Below are 23706 nucleotides of genomic sequence, written 5' to 3'. Positions count from 1 at the left end.
CAAAATATTTTTCAACAGTAACTACCGTATTACAATGTATTTTCACTTAAAAGCCAGCCATTACAGTTCTGTTTCTATTGTCCTTTGGGAATAAATTAGTCATTCTTTCTGGTGGCAATCAGTTATATATCAATATTTTAAAAATATGGATCACATTATTAAAGAAGACTGAATATAAAACACTGTAAAAATAAACACTATTTCTATAAATTCAAATTTTAAAAGGCATGAATTATTACACATTGGGTTTAGCTCTTTGAGCCCAACTGTGTATCTATGAAGAGCATAATGATGTCATATTGCTTTTATTGCTGAAAATGTAATCCGAGCAAAGCAAAGGAGGAAAGAATCACCCGCAACCCAAACAAACTTAGCGAATACAAAATGAAAAGCAACATCAATTTCACTGCAGACAAACCCAGTCACACAGATTAAGCAAGCACAATACTGGTGCGTCTTATCTCTGACCACAGGAGGAGGGTAGACAGATTCTACAGGATGAAGAAATTCAGACTATGTAATAGGCAGAATCAATTGTTACCTGCCTCAATCAATGCCGCTCCACTTTCACTGTTCAGCAGCTCACAAATAATTAAAGTTATCCTGGACAAAAACCTCATCTGTAATGACTAGCTAACCGCCACCATGACAAACTTCAAAGTCAGTGATATCAATCTGAATTCAATAGTGTGGAACTGGATATAGCTGATGAATAAGTATGAATCTTACCCTGATGGTCCATGCACGCACTTCATCTGGGCCTGCAGTGAAAAAGTATTCTAGTTGGAGTGCTGCAAACCCAGCCTTAATGATCTTTGGCAAAGCGCTGAAATAAAATGAAACAAATTCACTCAACATATAAGTAGATTGTGCCAGAGATCAGTATGAACCTAAAATATTCATTTCAAGCAGAAAATGTTAGAGAGATTAGTAAATGACCATTTTTCTTTTATAATACACTTGAAGAGGTCAGAAAGCATGTAACTATTCCTAAAAAATCTCTTCAAAAATTAGTTTTAATTATATTAGTCTGAATATATCACTTTGAATTGTTTACTATAGAAAAAGAAAAATTTGATCTACCCATTTTATGGTTATTTTCCTCCAATATCAATTATTTCCCAGACGTGGGTCATGAAAGCAAAATTATTTGACTGAAATCCAATGTTTAAACAATATATTACTGTTACTCAGAAAAAAATTAAGGCAATTGATTCACTCTTTCCCCGCCCCCACTGAACATGACCAAAGAGTTTTGGCGATCATTCCTTCTCAAAAATATACATAACTAATACCTATGTTATAATTAAAACACTGTACGGAGATGACAGATGACAGTTAAAAACTTAATTTAAAATAAATCTTTTCACTCTGTCTCATGGTAAAGAAAGGAGAAGATTCCCTCTTTATAATGGTAATTACTCTGTCATTTATTATTCTATCAGCGCAAGCAATTAAATTACTGCAAGGAAATAGTTGATAATAAAGTGTAGGGAAAATGAATGCTAATTAACCTTTGTGTCATGTTCGCTTCCAGATACTTCTGTCTCTCCTCAGCACTCAATTCTTGCAACCGGAGTTCCAAGGCCCCACTAAAAGGAATGACCAAGGCACCTGGGTCATACTTGTCCACCCACTCTTTAATTTTTATCAACCTGTAGACAAAAAAGGGCACAACATTATCTTGTAGTGCATGCATGACTGTACCACATTCATTATTATCAAGTAGCGCATACATATTCATAAGAATTGCACGGTTTTATGATGCCATCTTTTTGTGTATAGCTTTCCAAGGTCAAGGCATTAACAGGCAGCAACTGCTTCAGGTACACGCCATAATATTTTACTGTAATCTAGTTTTACGTTAACATATTATCTATAGGAACTATCATACAAATATTTTAAAACTTTTTGCAGTTACACTAAATTCATTCAGTAGTAACACCTGTGACCTTGAGAATCTCAATGTTATGATTTACTATCTTCCTTTACAAAATAAATTTTTAAAAAGCAAAAAACAGAAAGTTCTGGATTTATAGGAATCACACCTAAAAGTATCAGCTAATTTTGAGGAGCTTTGACAAATAATTAATTTGTTCCCCCAGGTATCTATATGCCTGGTTCAATTCCTTCTTGGACTAACAAGGCCTTACAGTTGTCACTGGTTTTGAGATTTTTGCTAATCCGCCCCCCAAAGTCCAAATATATAGGTTTACAAACCTGGTTGATTGTGTATACATTGTTCTTATGAATCTCACTTTTGTAGAATCATGAATAACAGAACTACAGAGGAAATAAATTCCTTTAATAGAAAAGGGTTTGGAAAGCCAAATCAGTTAGGAAATTGATATCAAGTATTACCTGAAAAGACATTATTGATTCTTTTCAGAATCATTTCAGATTCTAAAGCATTATTGAGTGATTTCTTCCCAAGCATGGAATTTTTTTTCTTTGTAATTTATTTTTTATTGAAGGATAATTGCTTTACAGAATTTTGTAAGCATGGAGCAATTTAGCAAAGTGGCAGTTAGAGCATAAATGAAGTAAGTGTAGTGAGTATATGAACTAGGTTCTGATCCTACCACTATGCTAGCTTTTTACTCTTGGCAGGTTTCTAAACCTTTCTAAACTTCAGTTTCCTTATTCACAGAAATAGAGTACACATTATACTGTAGGTAAAGAACCTAGAGAAGTAAAGCTTGGCATATCATAAACAAATATTAACAGCAATTACTATTAATATTTTTATTCTCAGATAATCACAGCAGACATGCCTATGATTCTGGGATAGAGCTTAGTATGGAAATGGTATAGATTTCACAGTTCAAGGTATATCACTTATACTTGTCTCGCATATTTAGACCAAGGCTTTAATAACTATCATGATAGAAAATTGAGGCAGAAATCCTTAAAAAAAACAATGTAAAATACCACTACAGTGGATAAGAAACACAAGAACTAAATCCTAACACTCACCATCAAACAAAACGGCAGGGATCAGAGTTGTCAGAAAACTAAGAACATGGACTACTGAGTAGAATGGGATAAAGGAATGAAAAACTCACACAACAGTTCATACATGTTTGCTATATGAGGCTAACCTATAATTTATTTATTTACTATTTATCAATGGGGAACTCCCTGGTGGTCCAGTGGTTAAGATTCCATGCTTTCATTGCAGGGAGCACAAGTTCAATCCCTGGTTGGGGAATTAAGATCCCACATGCTGCATGGTGTGGCCAAAAAAAAACACAACAAACTATCAGTGATTTTTTATCTTTGTAATATTTTTTTTTCCCCTTTTGGTCATATCCTAGAAATAATGGACCAACCCCTAAGATGTATTTTGGAACCAAATATATGTCCTTTAAAAGAGGAAATCCAAACCAGTTGTTTTCTTATCCAAAATTATGAAGGAAAGAACATTATGAGATTCTAACTTATTTTACAGACTTACACTATTCAAACAAAACTGTATTTTAAAATTTTTCATTGATGGTTTAGTAACCGCAAGCCAGAATCAGAAATGTAATAAAAAAAGGAAAAATAACATACCAAATATAGATTCAATGAAAATAAAATAAAACAAGCCCATGCAAAAGAAAACAAAAATATCATACACATTTTGTTTCAAAAATATGGTCAACATAGCTAATAAAACTAGAATAGTTATGAGACAACAAGATAAGAAATAATGACTTTGGCTAAAATATCAATTCAGAATAACAATAGTTTTACCCTGTCATTTTAACAGCCTTTCCTGCAGACTCCTCAGAGGGATTATTTGCATTCCTCAGGTGTTCTATTGTACAATTCAGATGAATAAAGACTTACAAATCATTCCTCTACCGCCAATGCGAGACTTTGATCTGCTGAATACACTATTGTACCTTAACTATAATTGGCAAAAAACCTGCCAGTGTAGAGCATCACAAGCTTAATAACAAAGGAGAATATCTCAAAGTGTTGACAGATGATCTTCATAATGCAGAAGCAGAGCTGGAACATGTTAGCAATAAATGAGCACTGAGGTCTAAAGGTCTCTAAAGTGACTGACATCAGACCTGCTACAGCCTCACTAAAAGAAAAAGGTACCGTGGCACTCTCCGTAAAGTGAGTTAGGTCTTTGCCTGCGAGCTTCACTTTTGTGACTTTCCCTGTCATAGAAAACACAGGGAAGATGAAAAGTGAGTTAGGTTCTTTGGCTGTCTGCTTTACTTTTGTTACTTTTACTATCAAACAAAAGTGAGAAATGCCCCAAAGTAATTTTTAATTACATATTTGAAATAAACCTTGAGTAATTAAAAATATGACTTGATTTCAAGATTATAGACTAAAATACATATAATATATCTATTAGGTCTGATGGTTACAAAAGTGTGATAATGAGGCCAAGATCACAAGTTTGAACCCCATTGGGACCAGTTACCTTTTGCAGAAAGCTATCTATTCTGTTGCTGCAAACCGTACCCCAAACTCATCTCAAAAATGTGAGCTATGGTACATGAGGGAATACGGAAAATCAAAGTCGCACTCAGGACCACTACAAGAAAAACAATTTCAAGTACAATACACGCTGTCAAAGTGACTGAATAGTAATCTCCATACACAAATGTTCGCCAATGTCTAAAGAAAACTATCTAATAGTAAGCAAAATAATAATGATATTGTCATAGAATACCAAATTATAGGAGGGGAGAAGAAACAGTAAAGACAGGACACTCGCAAGGAGTTAAACTGTAAAGACTTTCACAACATTTATTTTATAAATTTATATAAACAGATTATTGCACAAAGCTGCAGATTGCCGATAAGGAGTCAGAGCCACACTGATTTCCCCAAAGTTTTATGAGCGACAAATGGAAAGAAGAACTGCCATTAGCGGTACTTTTCTTACTACTAATGATTCTACAGCAAGCGGACTAAGCAGGGACAATCAATTTTAAGGCTAAAGGGTTATGCTTTGAAATTCACTGGCAGGTTTTGATATGGTAGAGTCTTTGGCAAAATGACATCTTTAGTATTAAGCTAGCTTTAGATTTCTAAAAGATTATGTCTCAAATTTATTTTTGGTTTTATAATCTGACCTTCTTATCCAGTCACGAAATTTCAGATTTCATAATTTGATTTTCCTTGGGTTAATTTACATGGTTTGTATTTCTCTTCCCAGATACAAATTTTATTTCTAAAAATTACATTTGTCTGTCTTTGAAATCTACCTGTTCTTTTTTGGTAACATTTTATTCTTGTTTAATGAATTCTCATTCCCTACAATATTTTTAAAAGATTAACTGAAGGTTTCTTTCAGACTGTTCTAGTTACTTCTAGTTTCTTGTGTATAACTCTGCCTGACCCCCTTTAACATGCCATCTTCTAATCTCTCAAAACAGGTGGCTCCTGTGTATGTGCTGTTATTCTTGGATGTGTGATCATTTGGCAGGAGCTATTTCGTTCCAAGAGAATCTGTGATCAAACCCCTGGGTTGTTGAGATATATTTATGACATAGTTTTGTGGGGTTTTTTTCTTCTAGGGAAAGACCTATGGAGGATTTTGGGCTCTGGATCATTTTGAGGCTTAGAGTTTCTGCACTAGGTTATTGGTAATGTAGACAGTGAGGCCCAGTCTCTAGTTTCCTGAGAATAACCGTTTCTTCCCTTTTATAAAAGGGGTGGGAGCTGGGGGTGCATGTTTCTAGTGTCTGACATGGAAAGGACAGCTCTTTCTAGGTTTTACGAGTGTGCACTTCTGGCACCTGTAGCGTGTGTCTTGAGTCTTATTCCTATATGGACACTAAGGCCTCTAAGCCATATGAGATATTTTCCCTGAGGACCATACACTGTTGGTTCACTTTCTACCAGAGTTTCCTCTTTGTTTCTGACCCTTGAGAACCCCTTTTCTTGCTTTCAAGTCCTGCCATGTTCTAAAAATACCACATCATCAAAAATACTATCTTTCCTGGTTATTTCCTCTGATGTTTCTATATACGAGAAACAAGAAGGGAGCTTCCTGTATTGGATGAGTCCATCTCAGTGGTACTATTTGATATTCTGCATAAAACTAAATTTTTGCAACTTAAACTCCTGATATACTTTTCTCTGATATACTTTAATATGTATTTTAATTTATTCTTTTCTACACTTCACGTCCATCCAGTCATTCAACTATGCCCAGCTACTCAAATTCTAATTTTCTAAAAATTCTTTAAAGATGGCACAATTTAGCACTAAAGCCAAGTTCAGTTCAGTTCAGTTCAGTCGCTCAGTCGTGTCCGACTCTTTGCGACCCCATGAACCGCAGCACGCCAGGCCTCCTGGTCCATCACCAACTGCCAGAGTCCACCCAAATCCATGTCCACTGAGTTGGTGATGCCTTCCAACCATCTCATCCTCTGTCATCCCCTTCTCCTCCTGCCCTCAATCTTTCCCAGCATCAGGGTTTTTCCAATGAGTCAGCTCTTCGCATCAGGTGGCCAAAGTATTGGAGTTTCAGCTTCAGCATCAGTCCTTCCAATGAATGCCCAGGACTGATCTCCTTTAGAATGGACTGGTTGGATCTCCTTGTAATCCAAGAGACTCTCAAGAGTCTTCTCCAACACCACAGTTCAAAAGCATCAATTCTTCAGTGCTCAGCTTTCTTTATAGTCCAACTCTCACATCCATACATGACCACAGGAAAAACCATAGCCTTGACTAGATGGACCTTTGTTGACAAAGTAATGTCTCTGCTTTTTAATATGCTATCTAGGTTGGTCATAACTTTCCTTCCAAGTAGTAAGCGTCTTTTAATTTCATGGCTGCAGTCACCATCTGCAGTGATTTTGGAGCCCAGAAAAATAAAGTCTAACACAGTCTCTACTGTTTCCCCATCTATTTCCCATGAAGTGATGGGACCAGATGCCATGATCTTAGTTTTCTGAATGTTGAGCTTTAAGCCAACTTTTTCACTCTCCTCTTTCACTTTCATCAAGAGGCTCTTCAGTTCTTCTTCACTTTCTGCCATAAGGGTGGTGTCAGCTGCATATCTGAAGTTATTGATATTTCTCCTGGCAGTCTTGATTCCAGCTTGTGCTTCCTCCAGCCCAGAATTTCTCATGATGTACTCGGCATATAAGTTAAATAAGTAGGGTGACAATATACAGCCTTGACATACTCCTTTTCCTATTTGGAACCAGTCTGTTGTTCCATGCCCACTTCTAACTGTTGCTTCTTGACCTGCATACAGATTTCACAGGAGGCAGGTCAGGTGGTCTGGTATTCCCATCTCTTGAAGAATTTTCCAAAGTATAGATATACCATAAATCCAGGGGGCACTGATAAACACTGAGCTTATGTCTAGTCTTCTTCCTTGCAAGTTTCCTCTCATTTTTATTAAAACTGTTCAAAGTCCCAAATAATGACTTTAAGAAAATCACATTTTTCTTTTCTGTTTTCCAAACATATTCACTGCAAATTAAAGCTCATTTGCAGTGTTCTAAAAGGAACAAACATATACCCCATAAACAATATTCATTCAAGACCAAATAATTAGCTCTAGAACATTCAAAGTTCCCAAACCTTCAAAATTCTATTTGAATAAAGTTACTAGAGTGAGGTTATTAAGGAAGTCAATGGGAAAAAAAGAGCTAGAAAGAAGAAATACAAAAAACTTCTAATCTAATTATTAGTCTTGGAAATCTAATCCCTCTTCTAAAAGAGATCCCCATCTGTTATCTATGTAACTGACTTCAGGTTTCAATGTTCTTGTCTGACTTGATGGAACTGTGCAGGACAACAATTAAACTCTGCTCTACAGAGTGTGGTCTCATCGCCTGGGTGCTTTTTAGAAATGAAGAATCTCAGAATCTGCATTTTAATAAGATCATCAGGTATTTCACATGCACACTAAACTTTCAGAAGCACTGAATTAAAGGACTTTGAAAATAAAAGCACTTTAAGTGAAAACATGGAAATGTCTGCAAGAATTCTGCAGACCAACTGATAACTTAGCAGATGTTGACTACCTATCCCATTGACATGAGAGGAGTCAGAATAATAGAAAAATTTCTGCTCACATCTCCCAGGCTCAAATCCAAAAGAGAAAAAACTTACCAGAATTTCAGAAAGTATAAGGAAAATGTTTGCTCTGACACCCCTGCAGTATCAAAGACGTTTTAGATTCAGGGTAAAAATAATTAGTTTAAACAGAATTACTATGGTCAACAGTTTCTTTATAAGACATAATTACATCTCTCTTATTCTAGTAAGCCTCAATACCTGGAAAAACATCAGTAAGTTAGCTTTAGAATCTAGATTCAAATTATAAGAAATGAGCCCAGCAAAGAGGACTCTGTGAAATCTGAATTCATATCAAGTAAAAGGGATATTACCACAAATTGTTCCCTATGAGGACCTCACAGAACCACTGTCTGGAAAACCTTGTTCATTTTTGCAGTCACTGTATTAAAAGTGGCATTTGTACATATACACATTTGTGTACACACACACACACAAATGTTGCAATGAATAAACAGGAGAAAACTTAAGGAAGAATCCTAATTACTTTGAGTAAATCATAGTAATCCCATTCTCCAGCTGGCAACTTGACTGAGAGTTGCCATGTGAACCAGTTCTGGTCAATAGGGCATGAGAGGAAGCTTGCTACAGGCTTCAAGAAGATTCTGAAAGGCTCCTTTAGCTCTTAAATAGGGTAAAGAAGAGTGTCTCTGCTGGACACTATGTCTGGATTTTATCTCTAGAATTCTAACAGCTATACTTTGACCAAAAGAATGGATGTACGGAAAGATGAGAAAAACCCTTGTTCTTAAAACGATCACAGGAACACTGAATTAACCAAAGCTGGAGACAAACTACCCTGGGTTTAACTATCACATGTTGGGATTGTCTTCGTTATTTGCAGCATCCTGATACTGACTCTGACCACATTTTACGGTTCTCTTCATTTGAATATATGAACGCAGCTCCTCTTAAATGGTCTAACTCTAACTTATTTTTTAGAACAGCAGCTACTGTAGAGCTTTCCCTGAGCGTCCCTATAGATGGATGTTATTACCACACTGCATCCTATGTTATAAATTGCCTATTTGGGGGCGTTTATCTCTTGCCAGTATAATAAAAACTTTGTGAGGTCAGGCACTTGTCTTTGTTGCCTGATATATCTAAAGAACTCTACTAGCACAGCACTGGCATATAGTGAACGTTCAGACATTTTCTGAATGGATAACAAAGTGGAAAGTGTTTTGACAATAATTAGCTGAGGGACTATAGGTAGTATGTAAGTTCTCTTAGCTTTAGTTTGGAGAAGGCAATGGCACCCCACTCCAGTACTCTTGCCTGGAAAATCCCATGGACGGAGGAGCCTGGTAGGCTGCAGTCCATGGGGTCGCACAGAGTCAGACACGACTGGGCGACTTCACTTTCACTTTTCACTTTCATACATTGGAGAAGGAAATGGCAACCCACTCCAGTGTTCTTGCCTGGAGAATCCCAGGGACGGTGGGGCCTGGTGAGCTGCCGTCTATGGGGTTGCACAGAGTCGGACACGACTGAAGTGACTTAGCGGCAGCAGCCGCAGCAGCAGCTTTAGTTTACACACCTGCAAAATGCTGAGAAGTTTTCAAATGGTTCTGGGTTCCCTACAGGAACTTTCAAGGTGCTAGGAGGAGAAACCGTGGAAAAAGAAAATGAGGAACAAGAGGGAGGTTTGAAACGCTCCATTTTTGCATTTCAACCAGAGCTGCATCATTCTGCCATGATGGATTTTTGCATCAGAGTTCATCAGAAGAAAGAGTTCTGTTGTTTTCAACAGCTCTAAAATTCAATGATTAAGTGATCCTTTTAAGACTGCAAACTCTATCATTTTATGCCATATGCCAGAAGTGAATACAAGTGCTGAAATCTTAAAGCACTTCAAATTTTTGCTTAAATGTTATTTTCTACCATCTTAAAAAAAAGAAAAAGCTCTCCTTTTCCATTTTCTGTCACTCTGTTCCCTCACTTTCACTTATTTTTTCTTCATAGCACTTATTATATTATGTTCTTACTGTTTATTGTCTTCCACTCATTATTTCCTTCCCTACTCCAGGTGACCTTCCTGACCCAGGCATTGAACCTGTGTCTCTTGTGTCTCCTGCACTGGCAGGCGGATTCTTTACCACCAGTGCCACCTGGGAAGCCCCATTGGTAAACCCACTTACTCACTTATTCAGTTCAGTTCAGTTGCTCAGTTGTGTCTGACTCTTTGTGACCCCATGAACCGCAGCACGCCAGGCCTCTCGGTCCATCACCAGCTACTGAAGTCCACCCAAACCCATGTCCATTGAGTCGGTGATGCCATCCAACCATCTCATCCTCTGTCGCTCCCTTGTCCTCCTGCCCTCAATCTTTCCCAGCATCAGGGTTTTTTCAAATGAGTCAGCTCTTTGGATCAGGTGGCCAAAATATTAGAGTTTCAGTTTCAGCATCAGTCCTTCCGATGAATATTCAGGACTGATTTCCTTTAGGATGGACTGGTTGGATCTCCTTGCAGTCCAAGGGACTCTCAAGAGTCTTCTCCAACACCACAGTTCAAAAGCATCAATTCTTCGGCGCTCAGCTTTCTTTATAGTCCAACTCTCACATCAATACATGACCACTGGAAAAACCATAGCCTTAACTAGATGGACCTTTGTTGACAAAGTAATGTCTCTGCTTTTCAATATGCTGTCTTGGTTGGTCATAGCTTTCCTTCCAGGGAGTAAGCATCTTTTAATTTCATGGCTGCAATCACCATCTGCAGTGATTTTGGAGCCCAGAAAAATAAAGTCAGCCACTGTTTATTAGGGCAAAGGAATTTTTAAAAATATTTTGTTCACTGCAATATTTCCAGCACCACTTATGATAGAAAAAAATCACAATATAGTGGATTTTCATTCCCAAGGTAAATATGTGGCTTGAACTACTACACCCCACCCTACCTCACCCCCAGCCCCTGTAAACTACCATACTATGTTTTCATGAATGTGATTAATTTAGATACCTCTTACAAGTAGAATCATAACGGTTTTTGTCTTTTTTTGTGATTGGCTTATTTTACTTCACAGTGTCCTCAAGGTTCATCCACGTTATAGCAGATGACATGATTTCCTTTTTTTTTAAAGACTGAATAATATTCCATTGTCTGTATATACCACATTTTGTTTATCCTTTCATTCAATGATGGACATTTCTTAGGATAAATGTTTATTCAAGTCCTTTGCCCACTTAAAAATTGGGTTAATTACGATTTTGTTGTTGTTGTTGAGATTATGATATGATCATTCGATTTTTGAAAGGGTACTAACACAATTCAATAGGGAAATAACAGTTAACAAATGGGGCTTAGACAAGTGAATATCCACAAACAAAAGTTAAAATGGACCAAAGATCTAAATATAAGAGTTAAAACTATAAAACTCTTCAGAGAAAGCAGGTAGAAATCTTCACATTTTTAGATTAGGTAATAATAGGTTCTTAGATATGATACTTAAAACACAAACGACCAAAGAAAAAATAAATTAGAATTTATCAAAATTTAAAATTTTGTGCACCAAAAGACACTATCAAGACAGTGAAGTGACAATACATAGAATGGGAAAAAAATGTTTGGAAAGTATGTTTCCGATAAGGGCCGAGTAAAGAAACTATACTAACAAATTCAATTACAGATGTGCAACAAGCATTTACACAAGGAACTATATTCAATATCTTATAATAAACTACAATGGAAAATAATCTGAAAAAATATATAACTGAATTACTTTGCCATATACCTGAAACCAATACAATATTACATACCAAATATATACTTCAATAAAAAAGCACCACTAAATAATAATGAAAACTTACCACTCAGTAATAAAAAGACAGAAACTCAATTTTAAATGGGCAAAGGATTTGAACAGATATTTCTCCTGAAGGTGTACAAATGGCCAAGATGTATATGAAAAGATGTTCAATATCACTAATCATCAGAGAAATGTACAAATCAAAACCAAAATGAGATATCATTCTATACCCACTGAAGTGAAGTCACTCGGTCGTGTCCAACTCTTTGCGACCCCATGGACTATAGCCTACCAGGCTCCTCTGTCCATGGGATTTTCCAAGCAAGAGTACTGGAGTGGGTTGCCATTTCCTTCTCCAGGGCATCTTCCCAACCCAGGGATTGAACCCAGGTCTCCCGCATTGTAGACAGACACTTTACTGTCTGAGCCACTAGGGAAGTCCTCTATACCCACTAGGATGGTTAAAAACATAAAAAGATGGACAATAAGTGGCATATCCATACAGTGGAAAGCAATTCAGTCATAAAAAGAAATGAAGTACTGATACATGCTACAACATGGATGAACCTTAAAAAACATTATACTAAATAAAAGAAGCCACAGACAAAAGACTACATATTGTATGATTCAATTTATATGAAATATCCTCAATGGACAAATTCAAAGACACAGAAAGTAGATTAGTGGTTGCCTGGGCCTAGATAGAGGAGGCAATGGGGATTATTAATGGGCAAAGAGCTTCTTTCTGGGGTGATGAAAATGTTTTGAAACTAGTGTTGATGGTGGCACATCGTGGATATACTAAAACCCACTTTAAAAAGGAAACTTTTTTGCATATTAATTATCTGAAAAATAAAAAACCCAAAGTTAAACTGAGAATTTAAAAATAAAAGACAAAAATGCTAATACTTTGCACATTTTGATCCTACAATATCTAACCATCCTGCAGAAATAGACAGGATCAATAGAAAAAGCGAGATTTTGGAGTAAATACCAATTCAAATGTTAGTTTAATCACATACTAGCTATAAGATTCTGGGAAAGCTATTTAAGCTTCCTGAACCTCAGTTTAATCACCAACACCACAAATAATATATCCTCACAGGCTGATGTATTAAAGTGCTTGGAACATAGGAGGCCTTCAAAGGTTAGTCCCCAATCTTAGCTGTCTCCTATCAGTGTGTGGGTTTAATATAGAATTAAAAAAAATGTTAGACTGTCTGGAAGTAAAGAATGATGGTTCTTTAAAAAACTGGGTCTGTATTTCTGGGAAGAAGTCTTGCCTAACCAACTTTTTATAGACAGAAAAGTAACTGGAAAGAATGCAAGCACAATGATTGTAAACATATACAGTAAGTAACTAAGTGTACTGATAAGCATTATGTTAAACCTTGAACAATCAACTTTGAAAAACGGGATGTAAGGGATGGGGAAGGAAAAACAGATAAATGCATAATTTAAAAAAAGAATGATAAGCATTGTGATGGGAGAAGGCATGATTAAGAGGAGAAGATAAACAATCTTGATAAAGGAAGATTTTGGCTTCATTAAAATAGAGAATTTTAGGAAAAGAAACCAATACATTTAGTGGTCTTTTCAATTACGTAACTTAAAAAATAAAAACAGGAAAAGCAGAAAAGGAACGGGGTTTTTGTTCATGACAGTAAGAAAGTAAGTAAGAAAGAAAGAAACCCCCAAGGGAAAGGTCAATATGGGTATGTATGTCAGAATCAATCTGCACAGACCTCCTTTCCCATATGGATACTTCTTGCTTAAGTTGTCCTTAATTCATCCTCTGGAGGGGGCTTCCATATTCTAACAAAGGAGTCCATTCCCTCATGATCCAAATCCTCAGTCTATTTACCATGTGGGATACACATGGACTGCATAAAGGAGCTGACACAGAAGGATACAAACCCAAGGTAAATAGTCATCATAAAAAAGAGAAAGGCCACTGTTTGTGTATTTTTGGAGAACAGTGATTTGGGGACAGTGGAGAAGCAAGAAGCACTTAAAAAGACACAGGTTCTTAATGCAAACTTCAGTAGTTGCAAACAGAGACTCTGCTTCTGAAAGAAGATTATTCTGTTATAGAAGTATCTATTTCAACATAATTTGGTATGCATAGTCTTAAAGTGCCAACTGGCTTTAGTAGACTATGTTTATACAAGAAAAGGGATAACTAGGAAATGTCAGAGTAGAATCACATCTATCAAACTTTGTAGTTGGTTTCATAGCTTATAGTTTGTCCTAGCAAGTAATAATACACTGGAATCCATTATTCTATTGAAAAGACATTGTATGTAAAATGAGCTTTTGTAAATAAGACACAAAAGTTAATTTACTTTAATGAAAGGAATCCTATAATTAAAGGATACTCACACATAATCCCTGCCAAGAGAGGCAGTATAGAATATGGTTACAGAGTACTGAAGCCAGACAGAGGAGATTATCCTAGCCATGTCATGGAACCTTTCTAAAGTCTCAGTTTTCTTATCAATAAATGAGAGATCATAATAGCATCTGCATCACAGGATTGCTGTGAAGATTAAATGAGAAAGTGCATATAAGATGCTTAGCATGCTGATACAAGGTGAGCTGATCAACATATGTTATCTATTGTTAATAAAGCGAAGAATGGCTTTGCCTCTTTTGAACACCTCAATGTTCAGAACACAATTTCTTAAAAAGAAGTGTGTTGTATGTTTATCTCTGATCTGTTAACTATTAGTCAAATTTATCTGAGAAGACAGGTCTAGCATTAACCACTTCAAACTTTATTTTTAGGGATTTCTTTTCTTTCTTATTTTCTCCTTAAACTGTCCTACCTGTGGTAAAGGAAAATGGCAAGTTTTGCTACTCATTAAATTGCTGCTGAGTGATATTCTGGCAGTTTCCAAGAAGTGCAAAAATTTACCTAAAGTTCAAATATATTAAAAGAAAAACAGATTTGAAGTGAACCAGTAGGAAGTATATTTGACTTTGCTATAATTTCTAAACCAATATTCAAAGCAGTCAGTCTAGGAACCATTTGTTACTTGTCTCTGAGTACGAAAAGCAATGTCTTACTTCCTCTTTCCTGGCCATACTGGGAGACACAAAATTAATAAAACCTTTATTCCTTTGCTTGCATTCTCAGTTCAAAGGTTTCTCTCTATCACCTTTACACATTCCTGGCTATATTTATATACTGTTTTAGCTAAATTCACTTGAAAAGAAATTGCCAAAAGTAATTTTATTAATGACATATTAAACATGGCAACCCACTCCAGTATTCTTGCCTGGAGAATCCCAGGGACGGAGGAGCCTGGTGGGCTGCCGTCTATAGGGTCACACAGAGTTGGACACGACTGAAGCGACTTAGCAGTAGCAAACTATACTCTTGAATAGTTTCTCTTACTTTAAATAATATTTCTGCTCTCAGAATACACCAAAATAATAATTATAAATGAGATATCAAATTCTATACAACTGACTTAAGTCCATGTTTAATTCTGTACCTAGTGTAGATACATCTTTTCTAGTCTAAAAGTCATTAAAGTTAACCTATCTTTACATCATAATCAAGTATATAAAATTAAAATAATATACCACTTTGGGGCTATTAAATGAGAAATGATTAAAGCAAGACTAACATCCAGTATTGGCTGGGGTTAAGGAAAATGTACTTTCTTGGATGGCTACAAGGATGTTCACTGTACCTTACTCACACACACAAAAGTCAAATAACCTCAACAGAAAACAACAGTGAGGGATCTGGATAACTGAAGAGTTAATATCCAAATTATATAAAGGACTCATACAACTCAACATCAAAAAAAAAAATCTGATTTTAAAATGGACAGATAACCTGAATAGACACTTGTGCAAAAAAAAACCAAAACAAAAGGTCAAAAGACACTTGAAATGATGTCCAATATCACTAACCATCAGGGAGATGCAAATCAAAACCATAGTGACACATCACCTCAGGCCTGTCAGAATGGCACCATTAGAAAGACAACAAATAGCACCCGTTAGTAAGGATGGGGAGGAAGGGGGCACTTGGGCGCTGCTGGTGGGAATGCAAAGTGGTGCAGCCACTACAGAAAAAGTGTCAAGGTTCCTCAGAAAGTTAAAAATAACACTACTATATGATCCAGTAATTCCATTTGTAGGCACATACCCAGAGAAAAAAAGGACTAATTTGAAAAGATATATGCACCCCTATGCTCACTGTAGCATTATTTACAATAGCCAAGACACGGAAGCAACCTGAGTCCACTGATGGATGAATGGATAAAGACCATCCTTCCCCTGCACCTCCCCACTGAAGTGGTATCCAGTCATAAAGAAGAATGAAATCTTGCCATTGTGACAACATGGATAGACCTAGAAGGTATTATTATTCTAACTGAAATAAGTCAGAGAAAGACAAATTCCTATGATCTCAGTTATACGTGGAATCTAAAAAGCAAAATGAAAACAGACTCACAGATACAGAGAACAAACTGGTGGTTGCTAGAGGGGAGAGTCTTTGCTGGAGACTGAGTAAAACAGACCCAAGGATAGGAGGCACAAACTTCCAGTGAGAAAACAGTTAAGTTACGGGGATGAAATGCACAGCATAAAAGATGTTTAGCAAAGTGCTGGGTTGGTAGGATAAACGAGATAAACATTGTCATCATTTTCACACAACTTATCAAGTCAGTCTGTTGATCTCTTTAGGTATTTTAATGTATATTTGGATATACTTGACAGGGGAACAAGGACATTTTTTTTATTTTATTAAAATTATTTTTTGTTGCAATATGATTAATAAAAATAAAATGTACAGATCTTAAATGTTCAATTTAATTAATTTTGAGAATTTTATATACATATGTAACCACCACCCCCAAACAGACAACACTTTCAATGTCCCCAGAAAGTTCCCTTATGACCTTTCCCAGTCAATCCCCACTGCCTCTCCATGCTGATCTATTTATTTTATTGGTGAGATGTATGATTTCCATCATATAAATATGTCACAATTTATGTATCCATTTTTCTACTAATGTGAGTTGCTTCCAGTATGGGGCCATTATGAATAAAGCTGTTATTATTTTGTGAAACAAAAATAACATATGTATGTATGTTTTCATTTATTTTAGATAAATACTAAAAGTTGGAATTACTGGGTCAGGGGGTAGATGTCTACTTAAAATAAATGGCCAATTTTCCAAGGTGATACAACAATTTCTGTTCTTCTTCCTTGTCCACATTTGGTGTTCTTAGTTACTTTAATTTTAGCCATTTCAGTGATTATGAAATCATATCTTACTGTGGTTTTAAACTGTCTTTCCCTGATGACTTAAGAGATGCTGAGTACCTTTTCATGTTTATTCATGTATCTTCTTTTGTGAAGTGTATGTATAAGTCTTTTGCCCATTCTTTGAATTAGGTTATTGGCCTTTATACTATTCTTTTGCAGAAATTTAAAAATATATTCTGGATATAAGTCCTCTGTCAAATATATGTATAATGAATATATTTTTCCAATTTGTGGCTAATCTATTCATTTTCTTAATAGTGTTTTTTGGTGAATAGAAGTTATTCATTATAATGAAAATTTTTTTCTTTTATATATATATATTTTTTTTAATTTTGTATTTCATCCAACGGATCTTTGCCTATCCCAAATTGTGAAGATACTCTGTTTCAGAGAAGGATCATCGATTGAGAAAATGTCAGAGTCAATATGTTTAAAGCAAACAGAATGTTTATAGGAAAACAACCTACAAAGTTAAGGATGATAAGCTAGCAGGCTGTTACCCAACTTTAAAATGAATTGATATGGCTTTGGTCTAGGTTGATAAGCAGTGTAGAGGAAGAGGAAAGAACAAGGAAGGGCCAGATTTAGAAGAAAAAAGATGTAACTAAGTTATTAACTGAATCAGATGTAGGAAAGAATACATGTTAAAATGATGTGAAGAAATGAGCTTAAAAGATTCAAAGAGAGCCAGTAGTACTAACAAAAATAAAAAAGCTTGAAAGTAGTTTCTACCATGGTTGTATTATAGGAAAAAATAAGGAGTTTAGTTTTACACAGATTAAGCTTCATAATGATAATGGAAGAGCCAAATGGAGATTTCCTGTTGCCAGTCTGGAATAATGAAACTTGAAAAGGGCTAAGAGGAAAATTAAGGCTATAGATGTGCATATCATTAGCAGAGAGCAGTACATCTCAAAGTAACACACCTACGTGCCAGGAGTACCTAGGAATTTGTTGGACTTGACAATTCTCAGGCCCCATCCCCAACCTAATGAATCAGAAACTGTGGCAGTAAAGGCAGCAATCTGTGTTTTAATAAACACTCCAGAGGACTCTGGTGCACATTACACTTTGAGAACCACCAGCATACGGGTTAGAGTTGAAGGCACGAGTGCAGAGGGCAAGTGAAAAAATTTAACAAGAATCTCTCAATTTCTAATTGCTAGGGAAACCCATGGCAGGCAGAGAGGAAATGAGTACACAGGAGAGATTACAACTGGAAGGCTGATACGTTTGTCACCCAAAAGCCAAGATAGAGAATGTTATGAAGTTTCTAAGCAGTTTATTCAGAAAGAGACGAAAAGAGAAAGGTATACAGAATGGAGCCTTCTTCCCATCTGTTATTTTATATATCTCTTCTTCCCCACCCTGCCTCCCAATGGCATCTTATTATCTAGTTTTCTTTTAAATAAAGAAAATCTGCAAACAAAGTAACACAAAAAACACAATCGTACAACTTTTTTCTTTTGAAAGGAGAAAATGATAGGTATCTTAGATATTTAGGTTCATTTACTACTTGTATATAACTTTTCAGAGCAAGGCGAGAATGGGCTGCAATGTGAAAGGCAAGTGGGGTCAAAATAAGTTGTTGTTCTAAAGACTGGAGAAATGACAGCATGCTTCTATGCTGATGGGAAATATCCACTTGGGAAGGAAAAACTGATGATGCAGGAAAGAAAGGAGGAACTACTTCAGTAGATGAGTGGGGATATATAATCGTGTGCACAACTGAAAGGTTGTCTCTGGCTAAGTGCATAGAACAGGGATCAGCAAATCACTGCACATTTCTGTAATGCCAGAAGTTGAAAAGGGTGTTTACATTTTGAAGTTATTTCTAAAACACAGCAACAACAGCAACAAAGGAAGACTATTCTGTGGCAGTGAGATTATATGAAATTCAAATGTAAGTGTCCATAAATGAAATTTTATTGGCACAATGCCATGCCCATTTGTTTACATACTGTCTATAGCTGCCTTTGCAAGGGTGAGGAGCTGTTAACAGAAGCTGTGTGGGCCTCAAAGCTGAAAATATTTACTTTTTGAAATCATCCACTGCCTCCTGGCAAAGACATCTATCTACCTGTGCTCTAAACCTTTGATATATCTAACCAGAACAGACAGACTTCAAGTGATCTACATATTGCTATTAATGAAGACTAAAGTCAAAGTTGAAACATAAGGGATAAAATTAATTGATTTCATCCAGCCAGCCATTCAGTCAACAAAATTTACTGAGTCTGGTGCCAAGCACTGGAGATATAAAATAAACAAAGCAGGCATCATTCTCATTCCCATGGGAATGTAAATGCTTATGGGACAGAAAGAGAGACAAATAAGTGAGATTATATAACTTGTGATAAGTGCTCAGAAGCAAATCCACACAGTGCTGTGAACACAGGGGAGCCTGGGGATTATTCTAGACAAGGCAGTCAGGGAAAGAAGGGGTTTCTTAGGCCCGAGGAGCCAACCATGGCGGGAGCAAGGAGTGCGGTGAACAGGAGGAGTAGACAATTAAGTGTTCTTAGGTTTCCACAGACACAGAAACATGCCAGGATGGACAAATTTATACATTGTGAGGAGCACATGCATGGAATACCTTCCCTGATAAATTCTCCAATGGTATTTTTTACTACAAAGTACACACAGAATAATTATATAATGGGTTCAAATGGTTTGGGAACAAAATACAAATAAAAAAAAAAACCCACAATACTGTATAATTACCTAATTACCCGAAAGATAGGAATGGTTCCAGAAAGCCATTTATGCTTATCAGGTATATACAGTAATGGCCTTTTTTCTTTCTTTCTTTTTTTATTAATATGGGGAGGAAACATTCCACACGATATACATTTTACAGGATACTGGTAAATGCAAACATAGCAAGGAAAGTATAATGGTAGGCATTTCTTAATTGCTGAGAATAAAATTAAGCTTTTCCTACTACATCACAACCAACAAATATAAAAAATGATTATAAAAGGACAAACAGTACTAGAAACCATAGAATGTGCTCCAATTGTAATTCATACACAGCTGCTGCTGCTAAGTCGCTTCAGTCGTGTCCGACTCTGTGTGACCCCATAGACGGCAGCCCACCAGGCTCCCCCGTCCCTGGGATTCTCCAGGCAAGAACACTGGAGTGGGTTGCCATTTCCTTCTCCAATGCATGAAAGTGAAAAGTGAAAGTGAAGTTGCTCAGTCATGTCCGACTCTTAGCGACCCCATGGACTGCAGCCTACCAGGCTCCTCCATCCATGGGATTTTCCAGGCAAGAGTACTGCAGTACTGGGGTGCCATTGCCTTCTCCCATACACAGCTAATTCAGTATAATAAACCAGGGGAAGCTTCACAAATGATAAGCTATGAACTTTGGCAAAGAATTAGTGCCATTTGGTGCTAAATTTTAAATTTCTTATTTGGCATATACCAAATTAACTATTTAAAACACAACCTGTCCATTTCATGGGTTGGTTATGTAGTTTGTTCCATGTTAAAATAATCAATTTTTTCATTATCTTGATTTTCAGGCACAAATAACTTCATACTTTGAGCAGATTGAGGGAGTACAAAATAAAATGTTCAGTAATCTTTTAGATATTTATAAAATCATGCAATTCTAGTTTATTTCTTCTCATGAAAAATGATAAAACATGACTTTCAACCATTTGAAAAGCCAGACAGAGGTATATCGAAATGTAAGGTACATTCAATGTAATGATTCATAGTGTCTCTAATAGAAAGATTCAGCAGTTCTCAATCGAGACCTTTATTCCTTCTCTGAATAAATGATGCCTGAAATTTTTATTCTTGTTCTAATGGAATTTCAATGGCCTTCACTGCAAATCTACTGGAAATTTTTGCATATTAAGTGGAAAAAATTAAATGATGTTAACCACATTTTAATGTGATTAAGGCTGACAGGGTCATTATTTCTGCTAATCACTCAGTTTAAAAAGCTCAAACAAAACTTTATAACAGACAAGGTTTTTAATTTTCTGTATATCTTGTTGAATTAAAAAAAAAAAACTACAGAAGAAAAAGAAAGGAAAAAACCATACTGCAGTCTTTGACAAAAACCAATAAGTATTTCCTACAATTCGCAGATGGGTTTCATTATACTTAATCTGGTGATGTAAAAACAAAAATGCAAAACAATCTTACACTGCACATGCTTCCCTGGTTTCTTTCCCTTTAAACATGAAGATGGTAAGAAAATACACTTTGTAGAATTTTGAGTTCTGTGTTTCCTATTTGCTGCTAAATGGAAACAAATATAGTTGTTTCTTTAGATCTTAGAGCAAACTAAAAACAGAATTAACGTATAATACAGCCTCAAACAATTCTTCAGTGTTCTATTTTTTAGATTAATCTATGCCATGCAACATAAAATATTTCAATTATATGAAAAGAGTGATGCTAATTGCTGTAAGAATAATAGGAATTCTACTTACAGATAATTTGTTTTTTCTGTTTTCTGATAAGAAATTACTTTGTTCATGGTCATTCTATACTAGAAACTTAATATTAAATTAATTACTTAAGATGGCAAGTACTTTTGATGTAATTTTGGTACTCTACTTGCAAGGAATTGTTTTTAAAAGTATAATATTTTTGAAACAAAAATGACTTGGAACCTAGCCTAAAAGATTCAGCCAGTGTCTTCTCTAATTTTCTGGGCATTTCAATATTTTCCATAAATAATAAGTTAGGTACATACCCCATACAACTATATAATGAATAAGCCAAGTATCTCACTACTCCTGTTGTTGGCTGTCAGCTGCTTAACCACCATGGGTTGTTGAAAATCATTATCTTTCAGCTACTAAATGGTAATTGCTAAAAATGATTTTAGGACTGTAGTTCATTTTGACATATGAAGGAAATATGACCATTCCTAATCCAGGAGTTATAGTTTTTACAGAAACAAAATTACTTAGCTTTTATAAAAATACGACAAGCAAATGATTTTTGAAAAGAAACACACACTTGAAGTTCAGACAGTCTAATTCATATCGATTTATCCCAATTTAGTAAACTTAAACCAAATTCAATGACTAAAAACAAAACACCTCATACATAAAAAAGATTAAGTAAATATTTTTTTGCATTGTAGTTTTTCTAAAGCTGTATAAACTATGATCACTGCAAATAATAGTTAAACCAACAATTATAAAGCTCAAGCTACAGGTGCAGTATCTTTATCCAAAAAAAAAAAAAAAATCAAAACAAAAAATAAATGATCGTTCTTTTCATGGTAAATTACTCAATTGCATGCAAACAGATAAATGGGTTTACCTCACTGATCATCATCTAAGCAGCTAACAAAAGCAGAGCACCTGGCCACAAACAAGTTCTTTGAAATATAATTTAGTATGAAGTTTGAGAAATTGCTGTTCCTCTTTCATATTAAAAATCATAACCAAATTACTTTCTAGAAGAAAGCTCAGTCTTTTGTGAAAAGAAAGAGATCGGGGTCTGTTAGTACATTATATAAATATCAAGAAGTTTTAATGATGCATTGTGTTTGTAATCTTTGATGCTTGTCCAAAGAATTAATATTACTGAACTTTAAAAAAATTTTAACATGATGCTCTGCAATGGGGCATCAACTAATAACCCTCCAGAATTTCTGTGCTCATCTAAAAAGAGTCCCTGCTGAATGTTCTAATGTATCTTATTGTGAATCTTCAGCAAATAAAACTTCATGTATGAGCTCATGATGTGCTTTGCTGCCGGAAAGTCACAGACTCTGTGGGAAGCTCTTTATCTTCCCAGCAGTCAGTTCTCTGAGAACATCAGTGCAGCTACTGTAGTTACCTGTAGATTACTTGTATTTTCTCACATCTGTGTCCAGCAATCTAAACCATGATGATAAAGGGTCATTAGGTTTTGAGTGAGGAAGGGGATGGACTAGACAATTTGCTCTGATAAGCTCCTTGTTGGAAGCTCCAGTTTAGAATGTGAAATGTTGGTATGTACAGTTTTACACTAAAAAGAAAAATAATTTCACTTTTCTGCACTAACAATTAAAAATGATGCAGTTTAACCACTCACTATGGTCTTACTGATTCACATTTTATTTGGGGGGTTTATAATTAAAAGTATTTAAGAGAACTAATTTTCTGCTTGTAAAATGGACTCTACGCTCTATTAGCCACAAAGAATTCAGGTACAATTACTAAGATAACTGCTGTTGGGAGCACAGCAAAGCAATTTCCCACAGTGGGACTTACAGTTCAATTTACCAGTTGGGCAAATATTTTGTGCTCTGTAGTGGCCTGGAGAGTTAAAAGCCATAGGGAATAGTTGAGCCGTGTTATACCTGGAGAAAAGTTTCTTCAATTCAAATGGACGGTTTAGATTTCAAAGTAAAGACAATATCCCCAAAAACATTACCCCAAATTAAAATTATGCAGTTTAAAAACTAACACAAAATAGTTGTCACAGAAATCCTGAGTGACCTCTTGTCCTCCCCCAAAAAAGAGCTCGTAATTCAGAATTCGACACTGTACTTTATTTTCATATTTGTGTTGTATCCTAAACCATTCTGATACTTAATCACATTTTCCTAGTAATCAGCTGATAGAATATGGTATATTCTTGATTAGA

General features: G+C 35.7%; 1 protein-coding gene across 1 annotated transcript in view; it reads right to left on the bottom strand.

The window, feature by feature from the left end:
* OLA1 (Obg like ATPase 1) overlaps window positions 1–23706 on the bottom strand; it is a 163933-nt gene that overhangs the window by 5259 nt on the left and 134968 nt on the right. The window contains exons 8-9 of the mRNA XM_055572192.1: window positions 1515–1655; window positions 730–826 (exon numbers count right to left, since the gene is read on the bottom strand). Of these exons, the coding sequence (XP_055428167.1) occupies window positions 730–826; window positions 1515–1655 (238 nt within the window). The remainder of the gene's footprint in view (window positions 1–729; window positions 827–1514; window positions 1656–23706) is intronic.

Source organism: Bubalus kerabau, chromosome 3 (genome assembly GCF_029407905.1).
Source record: "Bubalus kerabau isolate K-KA32 ecotype Philippines breed swamp buffalo chromosome 3, PCC_UOA_SB_1v2, whole genome shotgun sequence".
NCBI lineage: Eukaryota > Metazoa > Chordata > Mammalia > Artiodactyla > Bovidae > Bubalus > Bubalus kerabau.
This window is presented reverse-complemented; position numbering and strand designations above follow the sequence as displayed.